Source organism: Bacillus rossius, chromosome 10 (genome assembly GCF_032445375.1).
Source record: "Bacillus rossius redtenbacheri isolate Brsri chromosome 10, Brsri_v3, whole genome shotgun sequence".
NCBI lineage: Eukaryota > Metazoa > Arthropoda > Insecta > Phasmatodea > Bacillidae > Bacillus > Bacillus rossius.
The window spans coordinates 33,068,663-33,089,102 of record NC_086337.1 but is presented as its reverse complement, the minus strand read 5'-3'; the positions used below and the strand labels follow the sequence as shown (position 1 = coordinate 33,089,102).

General features: G+C 37.5%; 1 protein-coding gene across 1 annotated transcript in view; it reads right to left on the bottom strand.

The window, feature by feature from the left end:
- Positions 1-20,440, bottom strand: part of LOC134535932 (RNA helicase aquarius) — a 143,110-nt gene that overhangs the window by 12,171 nt on the left and 110,499 nt on the right. Inside the window, exons 9-22 of the mRNA XM_063375326.1 lie at positions 19,983-20,094; positions 18,799-19,012; positions 15,629-15,677; positions 15,344-15,441; positions 15,116-15,253; positions 13,975-14,192; positions 12,402-12,571; positions 11,516-11,647; positions 8,955-9,089; positions 7,225-7,515; positions 4,029-4,218; positions 2,898-3,183; positions 2,280-2,547; positions 908-1,079 (exon numbers count right to left, since the gene is read on the bottom strand). Coding sequence (XP_063231396.1) covers positions 908-1,079; positions 2,280-2,547; positions 2,898-3,183; positions 4,029-4,218; positions 7,225-7,515; positions 8,955-9,089; positions 11,516-11,647; positions 12,402-12,571; positions 13,975-14,192; positions 15,116-15,253; positions 15,344-15,441; positions 15,629-15,677; positions 18,799-19,012; positions 19,983-20,094 — 2,473 coding nt within the window. The remainder of the gene's footprint in view (positions 1-907; positions 1,080-2,279; positions 2,548-2,897; positions 3,184-4,028; positions 4,219-7,224; positions 7,516-8,954; positions 9,090-11,515; positions 11,648-12,401; positions 12,572-13,974; positions 14,193-15,115; positions 15,254-15,343; positions 15,442-15,628; positions 15,678-18,798; positions 19,013-19,982; positions 20,095-20,440) is intronic.

Genomic DNA, 20,440 nt, shown 5'->3' with positions numbered 1-20,440 from the left:
AGCATACTTGCATACTTGCAAACTTACATGTAAGCATACTTGCACACTAGCATATTTTTTCACACTCTCATATTTTCATGTTGTATACTTGTACAAAAGAATTATCTTTCTTATACCTTATAATATAATAAGCAAGAAATTTCACTTCTGTCACGTGTGAACTCCACACACACACACTTTTTTTTCAGACCAGATTGATTTAAATTAATTTCATGATTTTTTTTCCAGTCTTGAGGTTTTCCTATGACAACTAGTGTAAAGCAGCTATGGCGTGTTGTTCATAGAGTTATTTTAAAATGTCATACACCTGGTTTCACTGTAGATAAGTAATTACTAGGGACATGATTATATGGTGAGTTGCAATTAAACTGAAATAACACCGAAAAAACCTTCCCAATACACCATCTAACACCGAAATTCAAGTTAAGGCACAATAAAGCACCATCAGATCGCAAAAATGTTATCTTTTATTAAGTAAATTCAAATAACATAATTTATTTGGATCAAAATGAATGTTCTAAATACATATATTGGAAAAATTGAGAGGTTTTAAATTTTGATCTTGCAACTGTTATTAGTAACTCATTTTTACATTACGGCCAATTAATTTTTATTGTTGCGAGTGTAAGACATGCTTAGTATAAATTATTATATGAAACTTTTTAGGTGAATAAGTATCATTAAAGATTTAAGTGTAATATTTTTTTTAGTAATATGGTATATTTATGAAGACTGTTAGTAAAAATTAAAAAAAAATAAAAAACACTGAAATCTCCTTTTTGAAAATGAAATTTGCCTAAAAAATAAAACCCTGTCCATAGTGATATGATAACTAAAGGAGTTTCAGTTCCCAGCTGTTGAAAGCTGATGCGATCGCACCGCGGCACAGCCCAACAGCCCGACGCACCTGGTAGAAGTATGGACTGGGCTCCGACTCGCCCACCCCGTTGAAGTCCTCCACGTTCACCAGCTGGAAGTCGTACCAGAAGCCAGGGTTGGCCACCCGGTACTCGGGCCACTGCTCCACGTGCGAGAGGTTGCCCAGCCTCTTGTAGCGCCAGTTGTACAGGTTGCAGATGCTGGAACACAAGCTCCACATGTCGACAACATCCCCACTTAAAAACCATCCTCAACAGAGGCTTTATTTTCACTTTACATCACGACAGGATTTTTCAAAAAATAAAGTCACTAAGGATCTGTTCAAAATACCAAAAACAAAACTTGAGTGCTATGTTGCCATATTATTTTACCTACCCTAGTAAGCCAAACGTGGGAGAAAAAAGTTACATGGGCATGATTAGATACATATATACTACAAAAAATACATTTACAATGCATCGATTTTAAAATTTATGTACAGTTGTACTAAATATTAATAAGTATTCCACAATATTACAGTGAAAGCCTGTTATAATTTTTAACTTATAAATAGGGATGTACAAGGATTTGAAAAATATTCAATATTCATGAATAATTTTATATTCAATAAATACATTTGATTCAAATTAAAAAAATTCCTAAAAGCCTACTTATACCACTTCTGAAGAACCAAGAAATTTAAACTTTAAATGAATGTATACTTTTTGAAAGGTTATCCTATACCTTATTAAAATGGAAAATTTTGGCATGGTTACACTGTGTGGTATGGTTTAAACTATGTTCACCCTTCCTGCATGATAAAACATATCCTATGCAAGGCAACAGGCATGTACGAAAAATACCCGGAGCCAAAACCAACAATTTCAAGTCGGTTCCGAGTCGGATATTTTAAAGGAACCGAAACGGGAACCAAAAAAATCAGGCAACACCACAGGGCCTAGAGTAAAACTGTACTGATGTACGATAATCCAGCAAAATTGCTAATCCGGCATGGCAGTGGTCCAAACACGCTGGATTAAAGACCCTTCACTGTATACTTAATGTTAGTTATACAGTGGAGTCCCACTACATAATTCAAAAAATCTGCTAATCCGAAAATTTTGCTAATTCAAACGAGTTTAGGGTGCAAAATATTAAAAAAAAAAAAATAAAGGACTCTTGAATTTTTTTTGTATTTGAAAAATTATTTTTGATGTCTTGACCCGGTTATCAAGATCTATGAAAGTTTTGTGCTTGTAAAAGTGTTACAGGCTGTGTTACGTGACGGCTTACTCCTGTTTCATTGCGGCAGTTATTTAGCTACGCAATTCAGAAATACGGTAATAATAAACAGGTCTCAGCCCCAATTGGTTCGGATTAGTGGGACTCCACTATATTAGGGTGATGTGTCTCCTCCGCACCTAGGCCTCGCACGGCCCTGGCCGTCCAGGTCGACGGTGGGGGCGCCCAGCCTCACGATGCGCGTGAACAGCGACTGCTCCATGTTGGAGTACTTCTGGAAGGCCATGTTCTTGATGACGGGCGGCAGCTGGTGGTGGTCCCCGATCATGATCCAGCGCTTCAGGCGGCTGTAGCCGTCCTCCGGGTTCTGCAGCAGCAGCGGGATGAACGTCTCTATCTCCAGGATCTGGGCCGCCTCCTCCATCAGGATGTTGTCGTACTTGAACCCTGCCATGGCCCAGCATCCACGTTCGTTTCACTGTTCTTGTACACACAACTACTAAATCATTTTTTCATACCAGAAATATTTTAAGAGTAAACACTTTTTTTTTATTTACTCAAAAGTATAGTAAAACTATTTTAAATTTAAAATAGAATAGCAAAAAAAAAAAAAAAAAGATATCGTAATAAATTGAAATAAGGTTCTCTAATATTTTTTTTTGTTGCCAAAACAGATCCTTGCAAATACACGCATTACAGTGATAAATACATTAAAGAGAGGTATTTTATAATGCAGTTCCACCGTTCTGCACTTGCAACGAAGGCATGCGCTAGAAGGAGCACTACGACCAACCAACCGAGATCAACCAACTCCCTCCTCTTGAGCGCGGCGTGGGTGCACGTCATGGCTATGACCTTCGCTTCCTTGACCAGCAGGTACTTGGACCGGTCCAGCCCGCTCCGCAGCAGCTCGAACGCCCGGAACTCTTCCAGCTGGGTGAAGATCTTCTGGATGTAGCGGAAGCAGCCCTCCGCTATTTCCATGTCCTCCTCGTAACTGCGGCCTTTCAGCAGAGGCTTCGGCGCGTTGTCGAAGAAGCAGTGGAAGGGGAATTCCTCTTTTACTGTCTTCACTGGAACAATCTGTAACAGTGGTGAAAATTATACAATTTCAATCTTAATTTTCCGTTCAATGGAGAATGCCGTTCAATCTTGTGTCATAGCAGAAACAGGTACATACAGGAGAGAAGATGTGAGGGTATATATAACCCCCCCCCCCCCCCCCAAAAAAAAAAAAAATCTTAAAAAAATCTATCTTAACCACCAAAGCATTTGAAAGCAAACATTGAGCAAAGTGGCTCTCCCCCCCCCCCCCCCACCATCAAACCAAATTAAATTCTGCATACATTCCTGCAGCAGAATACGTGATTTTTTTTTTTTTTAAATATGTTTACCACCAATGCTACTATGTACTACATTAAAGTGAGAAATCCTTATAAGTGTGGTACTCTGTAATGAGATTTCATTTGTATTTAAAATAATGTAGAATTTCATCACGTAATAGCAATGACTGCAGTTTCAGCTTAGACCAGTCATTACTGAGTGAACAATTTGCGGGTGCGCAGGAAAAAGGGGATATGTAAAAATTACTTAAATTAAGATATTAAGCATTTAAAGTTCTTCCAAGTATGCAAGATCAGTAACTAATCATTACAAAAGTTCAGTGCCATAGAATAACACACAAGGGTGCTAGACTTAACCCATTTGGGCCAATTTGTAGAGCTTGTTCTCCTTTATTTCATACCATAAAAAAACCCTTTTTTGCCAATATTTGACTTATTCCCGCGCACCCGCGAATTGTGTTATCGTCATTTACAGTGCAAACCAGCAACGGCATACGTCCACGGAAATTGTTTCGAATCATTCTTCCCCGGTTGCAAGGAAAGTTGTGAAGAGCTACCAGATTCCTGAAGCGAACACACGCGTACCTTGCCGACGCGCGGCCGGACGCGGCTCAGGAAGCGCTCCCAGCGCGCCAGCACCTGGTACAGGTAGAAGTGGCCAGCCGTCTCGCATGTGTACGCCACGTCCCCGGCCACGTCCAGGCTCTCCTGCAGCCTCTGGACCTCCGTGAGCAGGTCCAGTCGCTTGGCGAGCACGTAGTTCACCCGTCCGTACCTGCGCACGGTAGTTCCTTCCCCCTCCAGTCACCACCCGCAAGGGGCCGGAGTCTCGTCCCTGTGCTCTCTGCCTCACAACCAGGGCCGGTTCAAGGTAAATTGGCGCCCTAGACGAAAAAACTTAATGTCCCCCCCCCCCCCCTTCCCAACGGACACACAAAAAAAAATTTTCCTTACTTCAAAATACATCACGTAAGCCTAAGATTTAGTCAACAATCAAATGTAAGCAGGCTTGTGTTTTTTTTTACTTTTTTTACTTATTACAAATCATAAACAGGTCACAGTGGACTTTAAATAATTACTTATATCAATATATAAACATTCCAAACTGTTACAAAAATCCATTTTCATCTAGTTTCGATAATCGTTAAACATATTGTATGAGCTGTTATGTGTCGTGCTGCGCCGCCCCCAGCTACTTGGCGACCTAGGCGGTTGCCTAGTTCGCCTGTACGGACGCGCCGGCCCTGCTTACAACCAAGTGCGGGGCAACTGCTAATACCCGGTCAACCAATTTCAGGACTTTTAAGGATTTCCCCCCCCCCCCCCCCCCCACAGCCAAGTGCAGTATTGTTTTTTTTTGTTCATTTCACTCATCTTCGATGCACAAGAATATTTAGACCTAAAAAAACCTTTACAAAAACCAAACTCTTGACGAGAACACCACCATTGGCGACAGCTTGGATAAGTTTTTAACCATAAACACAGGATTTTGAAGGAAGCTGGTAATCATAAAATCAATGAAACTTAAGATATTCATCTACAGCAAGATGTTATACAAAAATACATAAAAATAGCACACTGAGTCACTGAATGAAGACCATAAAAGCACAATTATCTTAAAGCCTGGAAAAAAAAATATGGTATCAGACTTGTGGCCTAAAGTCAAAGTGCTTCCCAAAGCTGGTATATGTGGTAGTCTAAAGTGCTTCCCCAAGGTTGGTATATGATTTGTGGTCTAGAAGTGCTTCCCAAGGCTGGTATATGACTAGTGGTCTAAAGTGCTTCCCAAAGCTGGTATATGTCTTGTGGACTAAAGTGCTTCCCCAAGGTTGGTATATGACTAGTGGTCTAAAGTGCTTCCCCAAGGTTGGTATATGACTAGTGGCCTAAAGTGCTTCCCCAAAGCTGGTATATGTCTTGTGGACTAAAGTGCTTCCCCAAGGTTGGTATATGACTAGTGATCTAAAGTGCTTCCCAAAGCTGGTATATGTCTTGTGGACTAAAGTGCTTCCCAAGGCTGGTATATGACTTGTGGTCAAAAAGTGCTTCCCAAGGCTGGTATATGACTTGTGTTCTCAAGTGTTTCTCAGGGCTGGTACATGACTTGTGTTCTCAAGTGTTTCTCAGGGCTGGTACATGACTTGTGTTCTCAAGTGTTTCTCAGGGCTGGTACATGACTTGTGTTCTCAAGTGTTTCTCAGGGCTGGTATATGACTTGTGTTCTCAAGTGTTTCTCAGGGCTGGTATATGACTTGTGTTCTCAAGTGTTTCTCAGGGCTGGTACATGACTTGTGTTCTCAAGTGTTTCTCAGGGCTGGTACATGACTTGTGTTCTCAAGTGTTTCTCAGGGCTGGTACATGACTTGTGTTCTCAAGTGTTTCTCAGGGCTGGTATATGACTTGTGTTCTCAAGTGTTTCTCAGGGCTGGTATATGACTTGTGTTCTCAAGTGTTTCTCAGGGCTGGTACATGACTTGTGTTCTCAAGTGTTTCTCAGGGCTGGTACATGACTTGTGTTCTCAAGTGTTTCTCAGGGCTGGTACATGACTTGTGTTCTCAAGTGTTTCTCAGGGCTGGTACATGACTTGTGTTCTCAAGTGTTTCTCAGGGCTGGTATATGACTTGTGTTCTCAAGTGTTTCTCAGGGCTGGTACATGACTTGTGTTCTCAAGTGTTTCTCAGGGCTGGTACATGACTTGTGTTCTCAAGTGTTTCTCAGGGCTGGTATATGACTTGTGTTCTCAAGTGTTTCTCAGGGCTGGTATATGACTTGTGTTCTCAAGTGTTTCTCAGGGCTGGTACATGACTTGTGTTCTCAAGTGTTTCTCAGGGCTGGTACATGACTTGTGTTCTCAAGTGTTTCTCAGGGCTGGTATATGACTTGTGTTCTCAAGTGTTTCTCAGGGCTGGTATATGACTTGTGTTCTCAAGTGTTTCTCAGGGCTGGTACATGACTTGTGTTCTCAAGTGTTTCTCAGGGCTGGTACATGACTTGTGTTCTCAAGTGTTTCTCAGGGCTGGTACATGACTTGTGTTCTCAAGTGTTTCTCAGGGCTGGTACATGACTTGTGTTCTCAAGTGTTTCTCAGGGCTGGTACATGACTTGTGTTCTCAAGTGTTTCTCAGGGCTGGTATATGACTTGTGTTCTCAAGTGTTTCTCAGGGCTGGTATATGACTTGTGTTCTCAAGTGTTTCTCAGGGCTGGTACATGACTTGTGTTCTCAAGTGTTTCTCAGGGCTGGTACATGACTTGTGTTCTCAAGTGTTTCTCAGGGCTGGTATATGACTTGTGTTCTCAAGTGTTTCTCAGGGCTGGTATATGACTTGTGTTCTCAAGTGTTTCTCAGGGCTGGTACATGACTTGTGTTCTCAAGTGTTTCTCAGGGCTGGTACATGACTTGTGTTCTCAAGTGTTTCTCAGGGCTGGTACATGACTTGTGTTCTCAAGTGTTTCTCAGGGCTGGTACATGACTTGTGTTCTCAAGTGTTTCTCAGGGCTGGTATATGACTTGTGTTCTCAAGTGTTTCTCAGGGCTGGTACATGACTTGTGTTCTCAAGTGTTTCTCAGGGCTGGTATATGACTTGTGTTCTCAAGTGTTTCTCAGGGCTGGTATATGACTTGTGTTCTCAAGTGTTTCTCAGGGCTGGTATATGACTTGTGTTCTCAAGTGTTTCTCAGGGCTGGTATATGACTTGTGTTCTCAAGTGTTTCTCAGGGCTGGTATATGACTTGTGTTCTCAAGTGTTTCTCAGGGCTGGTACATGACTAGGACTCTAACCTGCTGAAGTCCTTCTCGGTCTCGAGCGCCTCCTCGCCGTGCCCCAGACGGAGCAAGTGCCGCTCGTCGATGTCCAGCGCCATGATCTTCTCGAACAGCTGGTTGAGGGCCTGGTTGGAGTGCGTCACGATGAGGGTGCGCTGGGTCGGGAAGTTGTGGTACAGGTTGGAGATGATCTGAACGGCCACGTCCGTCTTGCCCGTGCCGGGAGGCCCCACCACCAGCGTCAGGCCGGGCTGCATGCCGGCGCGTATCGCCTCCACCTGGGTGGGCGTGAAGGGGATGGCGTTCCTGCCGGACAAACGGCCAGCTGCTAGCGACTGCGGCGACTGCCGACTCGTGGACGGCCGAGGCTCGGGTAGTGAGTCCCCACCCAAAGAGGAGATCACAACTCCAACGATACACCATTTTACATCATTAAAATAACAATATTTGCAGCAAATTAGATTTTTCTTTTACTGCAGATTAGAGCTCTAATTTTTACAAACATTCTCAGTGCTAACATGTTCTCAGACATACCAAAACTGTATTTTAAATAAGAGGAGAAATGGAATGACGGCTAGGTGTTGATACCGAAAAGACCTTACAAGCTACAAATCAGCTCACCATATTTTTAAACTTTGGTACAATTAAAAGCAAGTCTCATCAACACAAACCTGAAGGGACCATAATTGTATCACTCGGTAATGACAAAGTTTATATCATCCAAACAATTGCCAAATTAAGTTTAATCACTTTTTTTCTTAAAGACAATTCAGAATTTATAAATATATTTTCATGTACAACACTCCTAAAAAGTATGATTTGCTACACCCTTGGTAAAAAAAAAGTTTTTGTACTGTGCTACTCTTAACACATAATTTTGAATAAATTATGTACATTCTAAGCTATTTACCCCCTCCTATGTACACTGAACCAAGGAGAGAGCATCATTTGGCATCAATATGATTTTAGCTGAAAATTCATTACTTTTTTTCCATCAATCTTTTGATGTTTGTACTAACCATGCTTTAATACATTTAATTGTTTCCCTGTGGAACAAAAACAACCTTATTGTTTCATAATTACCATATTTTGTATCAAACAAACTGACCATCACTGTAACTCATATGTTACTTTTAGGGAGACTGAAATCACCTCGTACTATTTGGTAACAACAGTTTTTTTGTACTAACAGAGTTTTTATTAATGACCTCATAAAATAAAGATTGACTAACCCTAAACAAGACATGCAACAAAAGATGGTTTAGAACCAGTTTGATGAGCCTGATTTTTTCCTTCGCCTTCAACCACAAACTCATGACACAAGAGTTCAAACATACAGACCTACAAGTTACTGCCATGTCATACAATAATACATAATTTCCAAGACAAGCAGAACTTATAAATAATACCAACTACATATAACCATCATAATGTACCTAACTGTTACTTCTGAATCAACCCTGCGACAAAATTTAACAAATATTATCTGTTCTTACATATTATGACATGATGAATGATTAAAAATGAATAAAATAGAATTTAAAAAATTATTAGGAGTGTAGTTGAGATTTTTTTTTTAAAAAAAAGCAAACAACAAAGAAAAGAGTTAAGAAGTATGTACTACACAAGAGCTGGTACTGAAAATAACAGTAATGTCTAAATGCATTGCTTATCTCTATACAAATATGTGTGTTAAGTATGTAAAGAGGTAACTTAAATGTACCAACAAAAACTACATTACTAACTTCTTAGGTTCATTGAACAGGTACGGGCCTCTACTTGGGATGATGTGTGGTTCCACTACAATCACTTTTTGTAGAATTTTTCCATCAGGACTATCTGCACCTCGCTTTTTACTTTTAACTTCTTCAAAAGTAAGCCTGAAAAAAAAAGGTCAAAATCAAATAAAATACCATGTCTATAGGCAAAACACTAGAAACACTGATCATCTATTAAATTTTTTTTACATGGATGTATTTGTTTTTATTAAAGCAAATAAAATATACTAGTTCTAATTTTTAAAAAAAAAAACTAAAATCTTCTCATCCATTGTGTGCTACTTAATCCAACCTTAGCTAAAATTGATTCTGTAAATTTGGTAAAACCAAAATTATTTTAACACTTCATAATATGCTTGCCCAAAACTGCATATTTTTTAAAATTCCATGTAAAAAAATTTTAATTCAAAATGTCCAATAAAATTACTCTATATTAAATTACAACGCAGGATCAAAAGTTGTTAATACAAAAGAAAACTTGATTTTTCTTTGAAGAATATTACATATCGTAGACTCCTACGTAGATAATTAAAATAGTACACTGATTTAAAACTAAACATCTGAAATCCTAAATGCATATAACTATAATTCAAAAGGTTTATAAACCTGATTTTCATTTTCAAATTCAAGCTCTTGAAAACTTCCTCACAGAACTCATGCATTGTATGAACATTACACCATCATAGACAAGATTTTAAAGACAAGATTTTATGGTTTTATTTTCAGACCAATTTAGTTTTTAAAACAGGAGATTTTTGAGTTTATTTTTTATCTTTTATGGAATATATTTATTAAAATAGGATAGCATATTACAAAACAAATATGACATTTATACATTTTATGATACTAATTTCTCCAAAAACAGTGTCCTTTTGACTATTATGTGATGCAATTTTTTTGTAATAAGCATGTCTAATTATTAGGGGTGTGAAATTATGGTTTTATAATTTAGCCACTTTCGTTTCCAAAATCAACAATTTCGGTGTTTTTTGTTTTTATAGGAATTTGCAGCAGAAAATAAAGATAAAAATATACGTATTTTTAAATTTGTAACCATGTACACTGTAATGCTATCGGAAACAGTTTAAACTGTTTTAAATGGACTATTAACTTTATGACTAGTCAATAAATTTACATAGTTTCACCACTATACGCATTTAATCTCTGTTAAAAACAATTTCTCAAGTGGTATATTTGCCTGTGTAGTTTTAATGATGAACTTTTCTGTCTTTGATTTTTTTGGCAACAGTAGTCACTTCTTCCATCGTGGCTAAACGTTTGCTGCTGACACCAGCTGCACTTCCTAACCTAACTTTAACGTGGTGTTTACTGTTGACGTTTTACAACAGTGTCGCGCCTTTCGTGGTCAACTTTACAATTGCACCACTTGCAAATAAAATCTTGTTAGAAGCATATAAACCCTCACATTTAAATTATTTTGCTCGGGACTCGGCTGTAGGCTTTAATTTCGGCATTGTTTTGAAGCAGCAACGTAACGTGTGTACGTGACAAAGGACTGCCAGTATTTACGCGTAGCCAACGTTACCAAGCCAAAATTGTAATAAAAATACCAGTATCTATAAGTGCTGGTAAAATAAAATTACAATGAAATTGTGTTACGTTTTGAAGAAACTAAACGTATATTAACTCGTGCGAAATAAGTTGGAAATGGACTTAATATTTAACTTTTTGAAATTAAAAAGTTTTAAGTCGCGTTCATGGAGTAATGTGTTCTCGTATGTTGGCGATTCTGCTAAAACAAAGCGAACGTTAGAACGGAATAATATTTATGTTGTTACCTCAGTGAACGTGATATTTAACCATTTATCAATGTTAAAAATGCTAAGAAATTAGTGCATTCATAAAAATAAAAGAATGTATGTATGTATAGTATTTTACAACGTCAAAACATGTTCACCGATATAGCTGATTTACGTGTATATTGTTTTTCAGACTAAGTTGTTTAAAAAACGGATTTTCGTTTTATGTCGTTTTTAAGTCCAATTATCGCGTTTTTTCGCGTAAAAATGGTTACACCATTTTTTCACACCACTACTAATTATTCAGAAAAAATAAACTAAATCTGATTAGTATTTCTGCATTTGTAGTAACATCATAATCTAAAAATGAGTAACTAATAACAGTTGCAACAAGTAAAAAAAAAAAGTAATTTTTCCCCAATAAATTGTGGTACAAACTTCGTGCTAAATATGTAATTACTTTCTTTGAATTTGATATTTCAATATTACATATTTGTCATTAAGGTTAATATTTGATTGAAAATGCTGATTAGTTTCATAATTTTAATTGCATTTTGGTGCTTTGTGGTGCATTAACTTGAATTTTGGTGTTATATGGTGTAGACATGCTTTTCGATGTTATTATACTATGTAACATCACCCAGTTATAGATGAACATTTATTTACTGGTACATCATAAAATATAACTGGCATGAAAAAATACAAAATTTAGTTTTTATGTGTAGTAAATATGTTAAAACTTAGCAGTCCGTTGTAAATTTGTCTTACCTGAATGGTGGTACCAGTTTTCGAGGGTCATTGGTGTTCACTTTGATGGCATGCTCAGGAAAACTTGCACGTAGATGGTCCATATCAAGGAATGTATCATTGAAATCCATGGTCTCAATCTCATTTGGCATTCTGAAGAATGAATCATTGTAAATAAAACATTATTAATGCTTTGTGCTTTTAAGTTACAATTAAATCTAGAAGTTTGAGATACTGTCAAGAAACTAATCTCTTAAACCTGCCAATTTGGCAACACCTAGTCCATTTTGCACTTTTAACACTTTTTGTATAATGTTATTCTATTTATAACCACTTTTATTATAACTGTATAATCCATAATAAACCTTAACACTGTATTCAGTGCTACTACTACTACAGCAGTGTATTTTAATATTTTAGAAATATTTAAAACTTAGTGATCTGAAATACACTTCTAAAACTATACAGAAATTCTAATAAATTAGTCAGTATCTATCATTAATCATTATTTCACAAATGTGTAAAGTATGTGGAAATCAAAACAAGACAAGGCATAGCAAGTCTTTTTTTTTGACAAAAAAATAATACTGTTTGGTCATTTAGCTCTTAAAACATAAAACAATAAATTTTATGAATTTTGTGCTATTATCATAAACATCAAAGTTCAGTGGTGATTAACTATTGATAAATTCTACCACTTATAATTTATGTTATGACTGATTGTAAAATTATTATTATCAAAAACAAAGCAAAAAATTACCTGTTTAGTATGTGTACAATGAATACTATGTATATACTACTATGTGTACAACCACAAGTTGATAGCACTTACACTTGAAAGTTTAATATCTATGCTACTATGAGTTAATGCTACAGGACTAAGCTGCACTCTATTTTCGACACACACCTGGAGTAGTGAGCAGCCCCGGGATCGCCATAGCCCAGTATGATGTCGTGCAACCAATCAGGAACAACGCACTCTGTGTTCATGAGTTCTCGAATGGTTTCCAGCACTGCCTTGAAGTTGTTCTCTTTAGGCTTACGCCTCATCAGAATGTTGAACGTTTCGTACACATCCTGCACAAAACTGCTCCACAGTCCCACGCCACAATCCAGAACAAATTTTAGTGAAAGTTCTTTAGGCAGTAATATCCTTAATTATTTTGCTTCTCATATTTTGTGTTTTTGCATAATATTTCCACATTAAATTGTTTATAGAACAAAAAAAAATTACTTAATTATGGGTTTTCATTAACTTAAAAGGCAAATATTTATGTCAAACCTAGCATGTACTGTACTGTAAATTAGGCATTTCTCTCGGCATCTTTTATCAGTATAATGAGGCTCATATTAAAATTTTTCTAACGTCTGTATCCTAAGGGGACCTTATAATTTAAAATTTTGCCTGTTCGACCACGCCGCTCCCGTCGGCAAGTTTCGTCAGGTGTCCGCATCCCTTTTCGAGATCACCACCACTTTTTTCGCTGTGCTTCTTAGAACCCAGATCCGGCCACTGACGGAATCCCCTCCCCAAATTCCCCTTCCCGTTGGCCCCTTAACTTCGCTTATTCCCGCCAGGCAGCACATCCCCTAGACCCCCATCTTCCAGCGGTATGCTATACCGCGGTGTATCTGAGCACCACCTAGCAGCCCTGTTACCAACTATGCATACAACAAAGCAAGCATAAAACAAATGTGATGTTAACACCCAATACTAGATTCTACTAAATACTCACTTCTATACAGTAACAAACAAATCCTACATTAAATAATTAAAAAAAAAAAAATACAGATTTGCAAACCATTTGCATAAGGTTTACCGTCTTGTTTCATGAGGTACATGAGAGAGCTTTATCATATGAAACATTAATAGACACATGATATTTCAGAAGTGTCTTTAAGTTACTCTATTTTTAAGATTTAAAAAAAAAAAAAAATGCTATTTCCCTAATTAGAAATATAAAATAGTAATAATATAGATACTTGGCAGCACTAAGACCCTCCATGGTTCTGTAACTGTATAGCTAAATAAGTACTGTATTTACCTGAATATAATGTGATAGTGTTTACCAAAACTACTAAACCTAAAAGTAAGAGTCAACTACAGCCATTTAACATTGCCACCATTTTATTCTTCTAATTGCCCCTTGCTGTTTCAAAAAAGGCCATGCAAATCACTCTTCTGACAGAAAGTGGCACCACAATATCTGTTTGTAAATATGGTATAAATTTATTAATTTAAATAATTTTTGGTTTCTGAGTGTTTCAATTGTGTTTTTTTTACAACAAAGTATTTCTGCATAAACTCATAGGTAATCAAAAATCTTGGCATTGCATTATATTCAGCGTCATAGTATTTTTGGGGTAAATACGGTAACTATTATGGACAATGCGTAGTACTTAACAGCACTGATACACTCCTTGAATTCATAACGTCTAAATCAGTGAAATACGTGATAGTCGGTAGCGACGAGACGCACCTCTTTGCCCTGGTTGGCGTTGTCCATGTCGAGACGGTACTGGTTGCAGTCGAGCCACACGCGGAACGTCCTCTTCTCCCCGGGCAGCTGCGGCTTGGGCTCCGGGCCTTCCTCGATCACCCGCCCGCTCTGATCCAGCATGCCCTCTATCTCGCAGCCACGCACGTACGTCAGCCCCACCTGGGGCACGAACGGCTCCCGGTGGTTGTATTTGGTGCCTGTTGGCAGCGCAAGGCGTGAAGCCATGACACCAGCAACACGCAGTCCTCACTCACTTATATCATACGCTCTTGTTTTAACACAGCATTTCCAATAACTTCGCTGCCCACAAAACATCTAATAATTAAGAAACTAAACAAGTAAACAATCTTCTATGTTTTTTCTATTGACTCATACAAGTAATTTAAAAATTGTTTGACTGCTTTCACAATAAAACTCGAATATATTGGACTGACTTATTCAGATAAGCAAAAAATTAGGTTTAGACTGGATCAGACATAAAAATTACTGTAACATTTTATTTAAGTACAGAACAGCATATTACTTAAACAAATATTACTAATATTATATATATCTTGATTCCTGTTTTCAAACTTACAGCAAAAATGTGTCTCAATTTCAATTACAATTTCAATTACAATTCTGATACTAATGAATTAATGAATGTGACAAAAACTGCAATTTTACAGCATGTACCATTAGTCTAAAAATGGTAACCACAACCATAATAGCTGAGTGCTCAGATCACACATTTCCCACCAAGATGAACCGGGTTCGATTCCCAACGGGTTAAAACCTGTATTTTTCCTAAAGTGGAGAAACATGTTGGATGTTGCAGTGATTCAGTGGGTTTTTCCTTGGGGTACTCCCACTTCTTCCACCAATACATATCATCACTGCTCCATTCACATCACTTCACCCCTCATCAACTCTAATGACCTAGATGTCAATGGGACGTTAAGCCCAAATTAATTCATCCAATAGTCTTAAAAATAAATAAACATAAATGTTTCTTCTTGATGAGTACACAGAACTGACAGATTCAAGGGGAAATAAAATCCACCTTGTTTAACAGTAAAGTGAATACAGTTTAAATCGTAATGAACAATCAAAAGAAGTGAGCACGCTCGCAAGCACCCACCTATAGAGCACATCGGCCGCACGGTGATGAGGAAGCACACGTCGTGCTTGCGCAGGTTCTCCCACTCCGCCTTGATCTCGTGCCGCACGCTCAGGTTCACCGTGACGTCGGCTCTGACTCGCGACGGCCGCTTCTCCCCTGCGGAAATCCCGACAGTCACTCAAAGCCAGTGTCGCTCTGTGCAGGACACAAAACAGAGTCCCCCTGCCACACCGCGCACACAATTACCTATGTTGGGTTTTGCTACCTCCACAACGGCGAAGTTGATGATGGGTTGGGCCATGCGCGCCCAGCCACCGTAGAATATGCTATCGTCTTCCGATTTCCTGGAATCACAAACACCCAAGTGATGAAATGATAGAATAAAATTACAGGACCCTGAAAATTTTAACAGTTTAGGTAGAGTCAAAGTGTTGAAAATATGCACTAGTAGGCCTATGACTAAAAATTTAACTATCAATACAAACATATCCAATAAAGTTAAAAACTCAGATGCTATGGATTATTTATTACCATGGGCTTAACCTCCCAACTGCATCCTCTATATCTTGGCGAATCTCATCTGAAAACCAGGAATATAAAATTATTGAGAATCAGGTTATCATAAACAGATTCAGGTTATCATAAACAGATACAGCTAAATCAAGTCAATAGTTTTAGTAAAAATATGTTTAACAATATTCATTTTACAATGACAGAACTTTACATTTTCAAGTATTATTAATGGTTTTCTGAAAAGAAAAGAAAAAGAAAAAAAATTTCCCACTCAAAATGTAAGCCATGATTTGTTTTGATGATTCACATAAATACAGAATAACGATGGATATAGATTAAAAGTGAAAGATGCTCAGCAAAAACTTTGTAATGCCCCAAGCACTGAATTTATTTAACAGTACAACCTTTCAAAAACATGCAGTTGAAACATTGTTGGGAATATAATATCTCACAGCACATTGTATATTTGCCAGTTTGAGTTTCAATTCAATAAGGGTTTGACATTTCATTAAAAGTGCATTTGCATATGTTATGCAATAAATTGCTAATTAGCATTTAATATTTTAACAAACAAAGTGTATCTAATGAATTCATACATATTTGTAAAGAAACGCACATGGTATTGCTTACATTGGCTTACATCGACTGAATTCGACACTTCTGTTGGTAAATCGTAAGCCAAAATTAGCCAGTGTGCTGAACACTATAAACGGCCAAAATCCATCACTATTCCATGCATGTAGTTATTATTAGGGACATGATTATATGGTGAATCGTGATAAAGCCGAAATAACACCAAAACGCACATCAATATAATACACCACATAAAACCAAATTAATCAGAATATTTAATCAAAACACAACTCAGATTACAAAAATTGGATCTTTTAATACATTAAATTCAATGAATCTATATTATTCAGCATGGAATTGGCACCAAAATGTATACTGTACTAAATAGATAGGAAAAGTTTTTGCTTTTTTTGGAATTGGAACTGTTATTATAGCAACTAATTTTTACAGCACGACAATCAAACATTTTACAAATGCACATAATATACTTCATGATTTATTTTTATAGTTCCCAGTAGTTATACATGATTATTACAAATCATTATATTGTATATGTGCATCATGTATCAATCAAAATGAACTTTTTGGTGAAGTAAGCATCATTGAACAAAAGTGTCATATTTGTTGAAAATTGTGATATCTTTATGAAAAAAACAGAGTTAAAAAAAATAAAAACAATAGAACCAAAAATTCTTGTTTTAGAAACGACATTGGCCTAAAAATTAATCCATAAAATCTTGTCTCTAGTTATTATCTGTCAGGGAATGTCATGCTGTGACATAGTTGAAGTCAATTACTGCCTCCCCATTGCCATATTGCAACAAGTAAAACATTGTGGAAACGATGCTTGACCATGATGATGGTTAGTAAGTATAAATAAGAATATCTGTTGAAACAGCTACCTTCAATAAAATACTGTCCTCTAAAACTGTTCCCACAGTGCAAACACTACACTACACTACACTACACAAACATGGGGCAGACCATCAGCTGGGCCAAAAGCAGCATCACACGGTATCCAAGTAGTAATACCTGAATGGCCACTGTAAAAAATGGTACTGTAAAAAATGGTACTGTAAAATAGGGAAAGTAGAAACAGCAGGGTGAATAGGAACAGTCTGCTCAAGGAATCTTTAAGAACAAGTTTTTCACTGAAACTCACTGTACATAAATTTGAAAAATAACTTACAAAATATTAAAACTCAAACCAAAGATAAGAGACCCGGAACTTCCACGGTTCATTCGACGCTAGGCTAAAATTCACAGCCCTATGAATACTCCACCCACATTTGATTTCCTATTGGTTGAATTATTACTGTACACCCTCCCCTTCTTTGGAGTGGTTCAATGTGATCCAGCCTCTCTACTGCTAGCTGGAAGTCGACTAGCCCACAGTTATAGGGAGAGTTCAGACTACTGTGATCCAATTATGGATAATTACATGTATACATCATATACATGCTTGCATTCTACCGTGCGAACCAAAAGAATCTGTGAAACATCCGGGTCTCTAATAACGATTTTCTGAGCAGACCGCCTCTGTCGGCCCCCGACGGGAGACAAGGGCGGATCCAGAATGGAGGTCAGGGGAGGGCCCAATTAAATTTTCTAATACAATATTCGCACATGTAAAATTTAAATATTTAGTTGGTTTTATTTGTAGTTCAAAAATGTCCTGTTATCTATAGCACTGCAGTAAAATAACACTTAAGTAAGTTTGGAGAAACTATGGTAGGGAAATAGGAGAAAATATATACTAATATTATAAAGCTGAAGAGTTTGTTTGTTTGTTTGAACGCGCTAATCTCAGGAATCACTGGTCCGATTTGAAAAATTATTTCAGTGTTGGATAGTACATTTATCGAGGAAGGCTATATATAGGCTATATTATATTATCAATAACACGAGGGATCCTTACTAAAAGTCCAATTTAGAATCAAATGCGTTGGAGGGGGTTAGATACAACATGCAGTACACATACGAAGTGTGTGTTGACAATGCCGCAGGCGCTAGAAGTTTATTTCCTATTGCCTATTAACATTCTTGCCACGCACTAGATGCCTTATCATTCTTAATTTTCCCATACAAGTAAAAAACACCCGTGTGATATTAACAACGAAGCAAGCAGTACCCTCATATAGAATACATAGAGATAGTGTGAGGTATATATGTAGATATAGAGATAAATACAGATAGAGAGATACATAGATATATAGGACTATAGATGTAGATAGAGATAAATATATATTTAGAGACATGGATAGATTATTTGTACATGTGTAACAACTTCAAAAATATTACAAAACAAAACTGAATGAGGCATTGCAATGCAAGCCGAGCATTAGCTAGATAATGGAATCTTTTCAATATTGGTAATCCCTTATTTTTCAGTTTTTTTTTTCAATATTGCTTTATAGAGTCTAGATTACATACAGACCAGGTAAATAACTATAAACTGGCAGGACAACGTCTGTCGGGATCTGAAAGTGATATAAATTATTTTGCACACTTGACATTCAGATTAAGAAGACAATTACTAACTACAGTTCCCCTTCACCCTGTGTTCAGCCCGGGCAACGCCGGGTACTGCAGCTAGTGTGTGTATGTATACGCACAGGTGGACTCGAGCCGGAACAGGTTGAAGTTGCGCAGCAGGTAGTCGTGCAAGGTGAGGAACTGCAGGTTGAGCTTGGGCAGCGCCAGGCAGCCCTCGCCGGAGAAGTACTCCGTCGGCACGATGTTCTCATTCCAGATGATCTCCTCCGTGGGGTACAGGGGCATCTCGTTGAGGGCCTCCAGCTGCGAGGCCCGCCGCTCGTGCCGCGACACCTGCCGTCACCACCGCTTGATGAGGGGGGGGAGGAGCGTCAAGGTGGGGATTTAGTTCCCGCAGTCTCGCAAGCGTTCAATACGCTTCAGGGGGGCTATAGTCTCACAGTTAAGATTGCAGTACCGAGCAAATGGCACCCAATATTGCCATGCTGACACTACCCGGCTTTGTTAACCCATTTGCATCCACTCACTTTAATGTTAGACATACCATGGAATCCATAAACTTTTTTATATATTACTGTTATTAAAGTTATTTTCTATTTTCATTATATTTTTATTCTTTAAATAAAATTTTAAAAATAGTTTAAGTTTCACGAGAATATACCTTTGTTATAACAATACTAGCTACTCTGAGGGGTTATTTAGTTATTTTCATTCTAAAGGGATTTTTTCAAGTTTTTCGGGCAGATTAGCCATTTTGCGTACCAGTACGCCTATGGTGTTATCGGCCAGAAAAACAGCTGCGTACTAGTATGCTTGTAGATGCAAATGGGTTAACACTACAATTCTTATTTTGTATAGTCTACCGTCAACAATCATAATAAGTTTTAATATTTTTTTTTAAATATCACTAATTGTTGATTTTTCAAAACCACAAAATTGTGTGTATTTAAAGTATCAAAATAAATTATTATGATAAATAGTATTATATATATAAATTTATTCATCTCTTTGGTGCTTTTTTTTTTTTTTAATTTGAAAATATTCAGGTCGCCTAGCCTCCTTTATCATTAATGCAATATGCACACTCATCTTAACACAGCCACATTGGAGTGAGTTCTTTTCCACTGGAACGTATGTTTTCCCAACAAATTTCTTACCAAAATGTTACTTCGCAACAAATTAAAGCAGGAAAACAGAAGGCTGAAATATTGATTTGTTCTCCTACTACATAATCACTAAGGACTCGGCTCAACGACTCAGACCGCCCAGTGGGGCACGTGAAGCTGTCTGGAAGGACTCTTACCAGCAGCTCCAGAAGGAACTCTCTGTCCAGACGGAACCAATCCTCGATGTCCTCCTTATCTGCTGGGGGTGCCAGGTTCAGGTAGTTGGCTATGGCTCTCAGCTTCTGCTCGCTGGAAAAGCACAAAATACTAGCTTACAGTTATGTTAGCTAACAGTTCAAATTCCACTGTCTAGGGAAAAATGGCCAAAATTAAAATTTACAAGTATACATCTACTTAAGTTCAAATATAAACTTTAAAAACTGGAAACATAATAAGGGATAAAGGGATGAAACTAAGTTCAAGCTAAACGTTCATTAATAAATGATAACCAGATGATTCTACTAAAAAATTCATATAAATATAGAATGGCCTTGAGCATAATATTTCTGTGAAATTATACACGAAAGGGTTCAGTACTAATGAGTCATCTGCATTTAAAGATGAAATTTTATTAGTAAAATAATGAAAAATACAA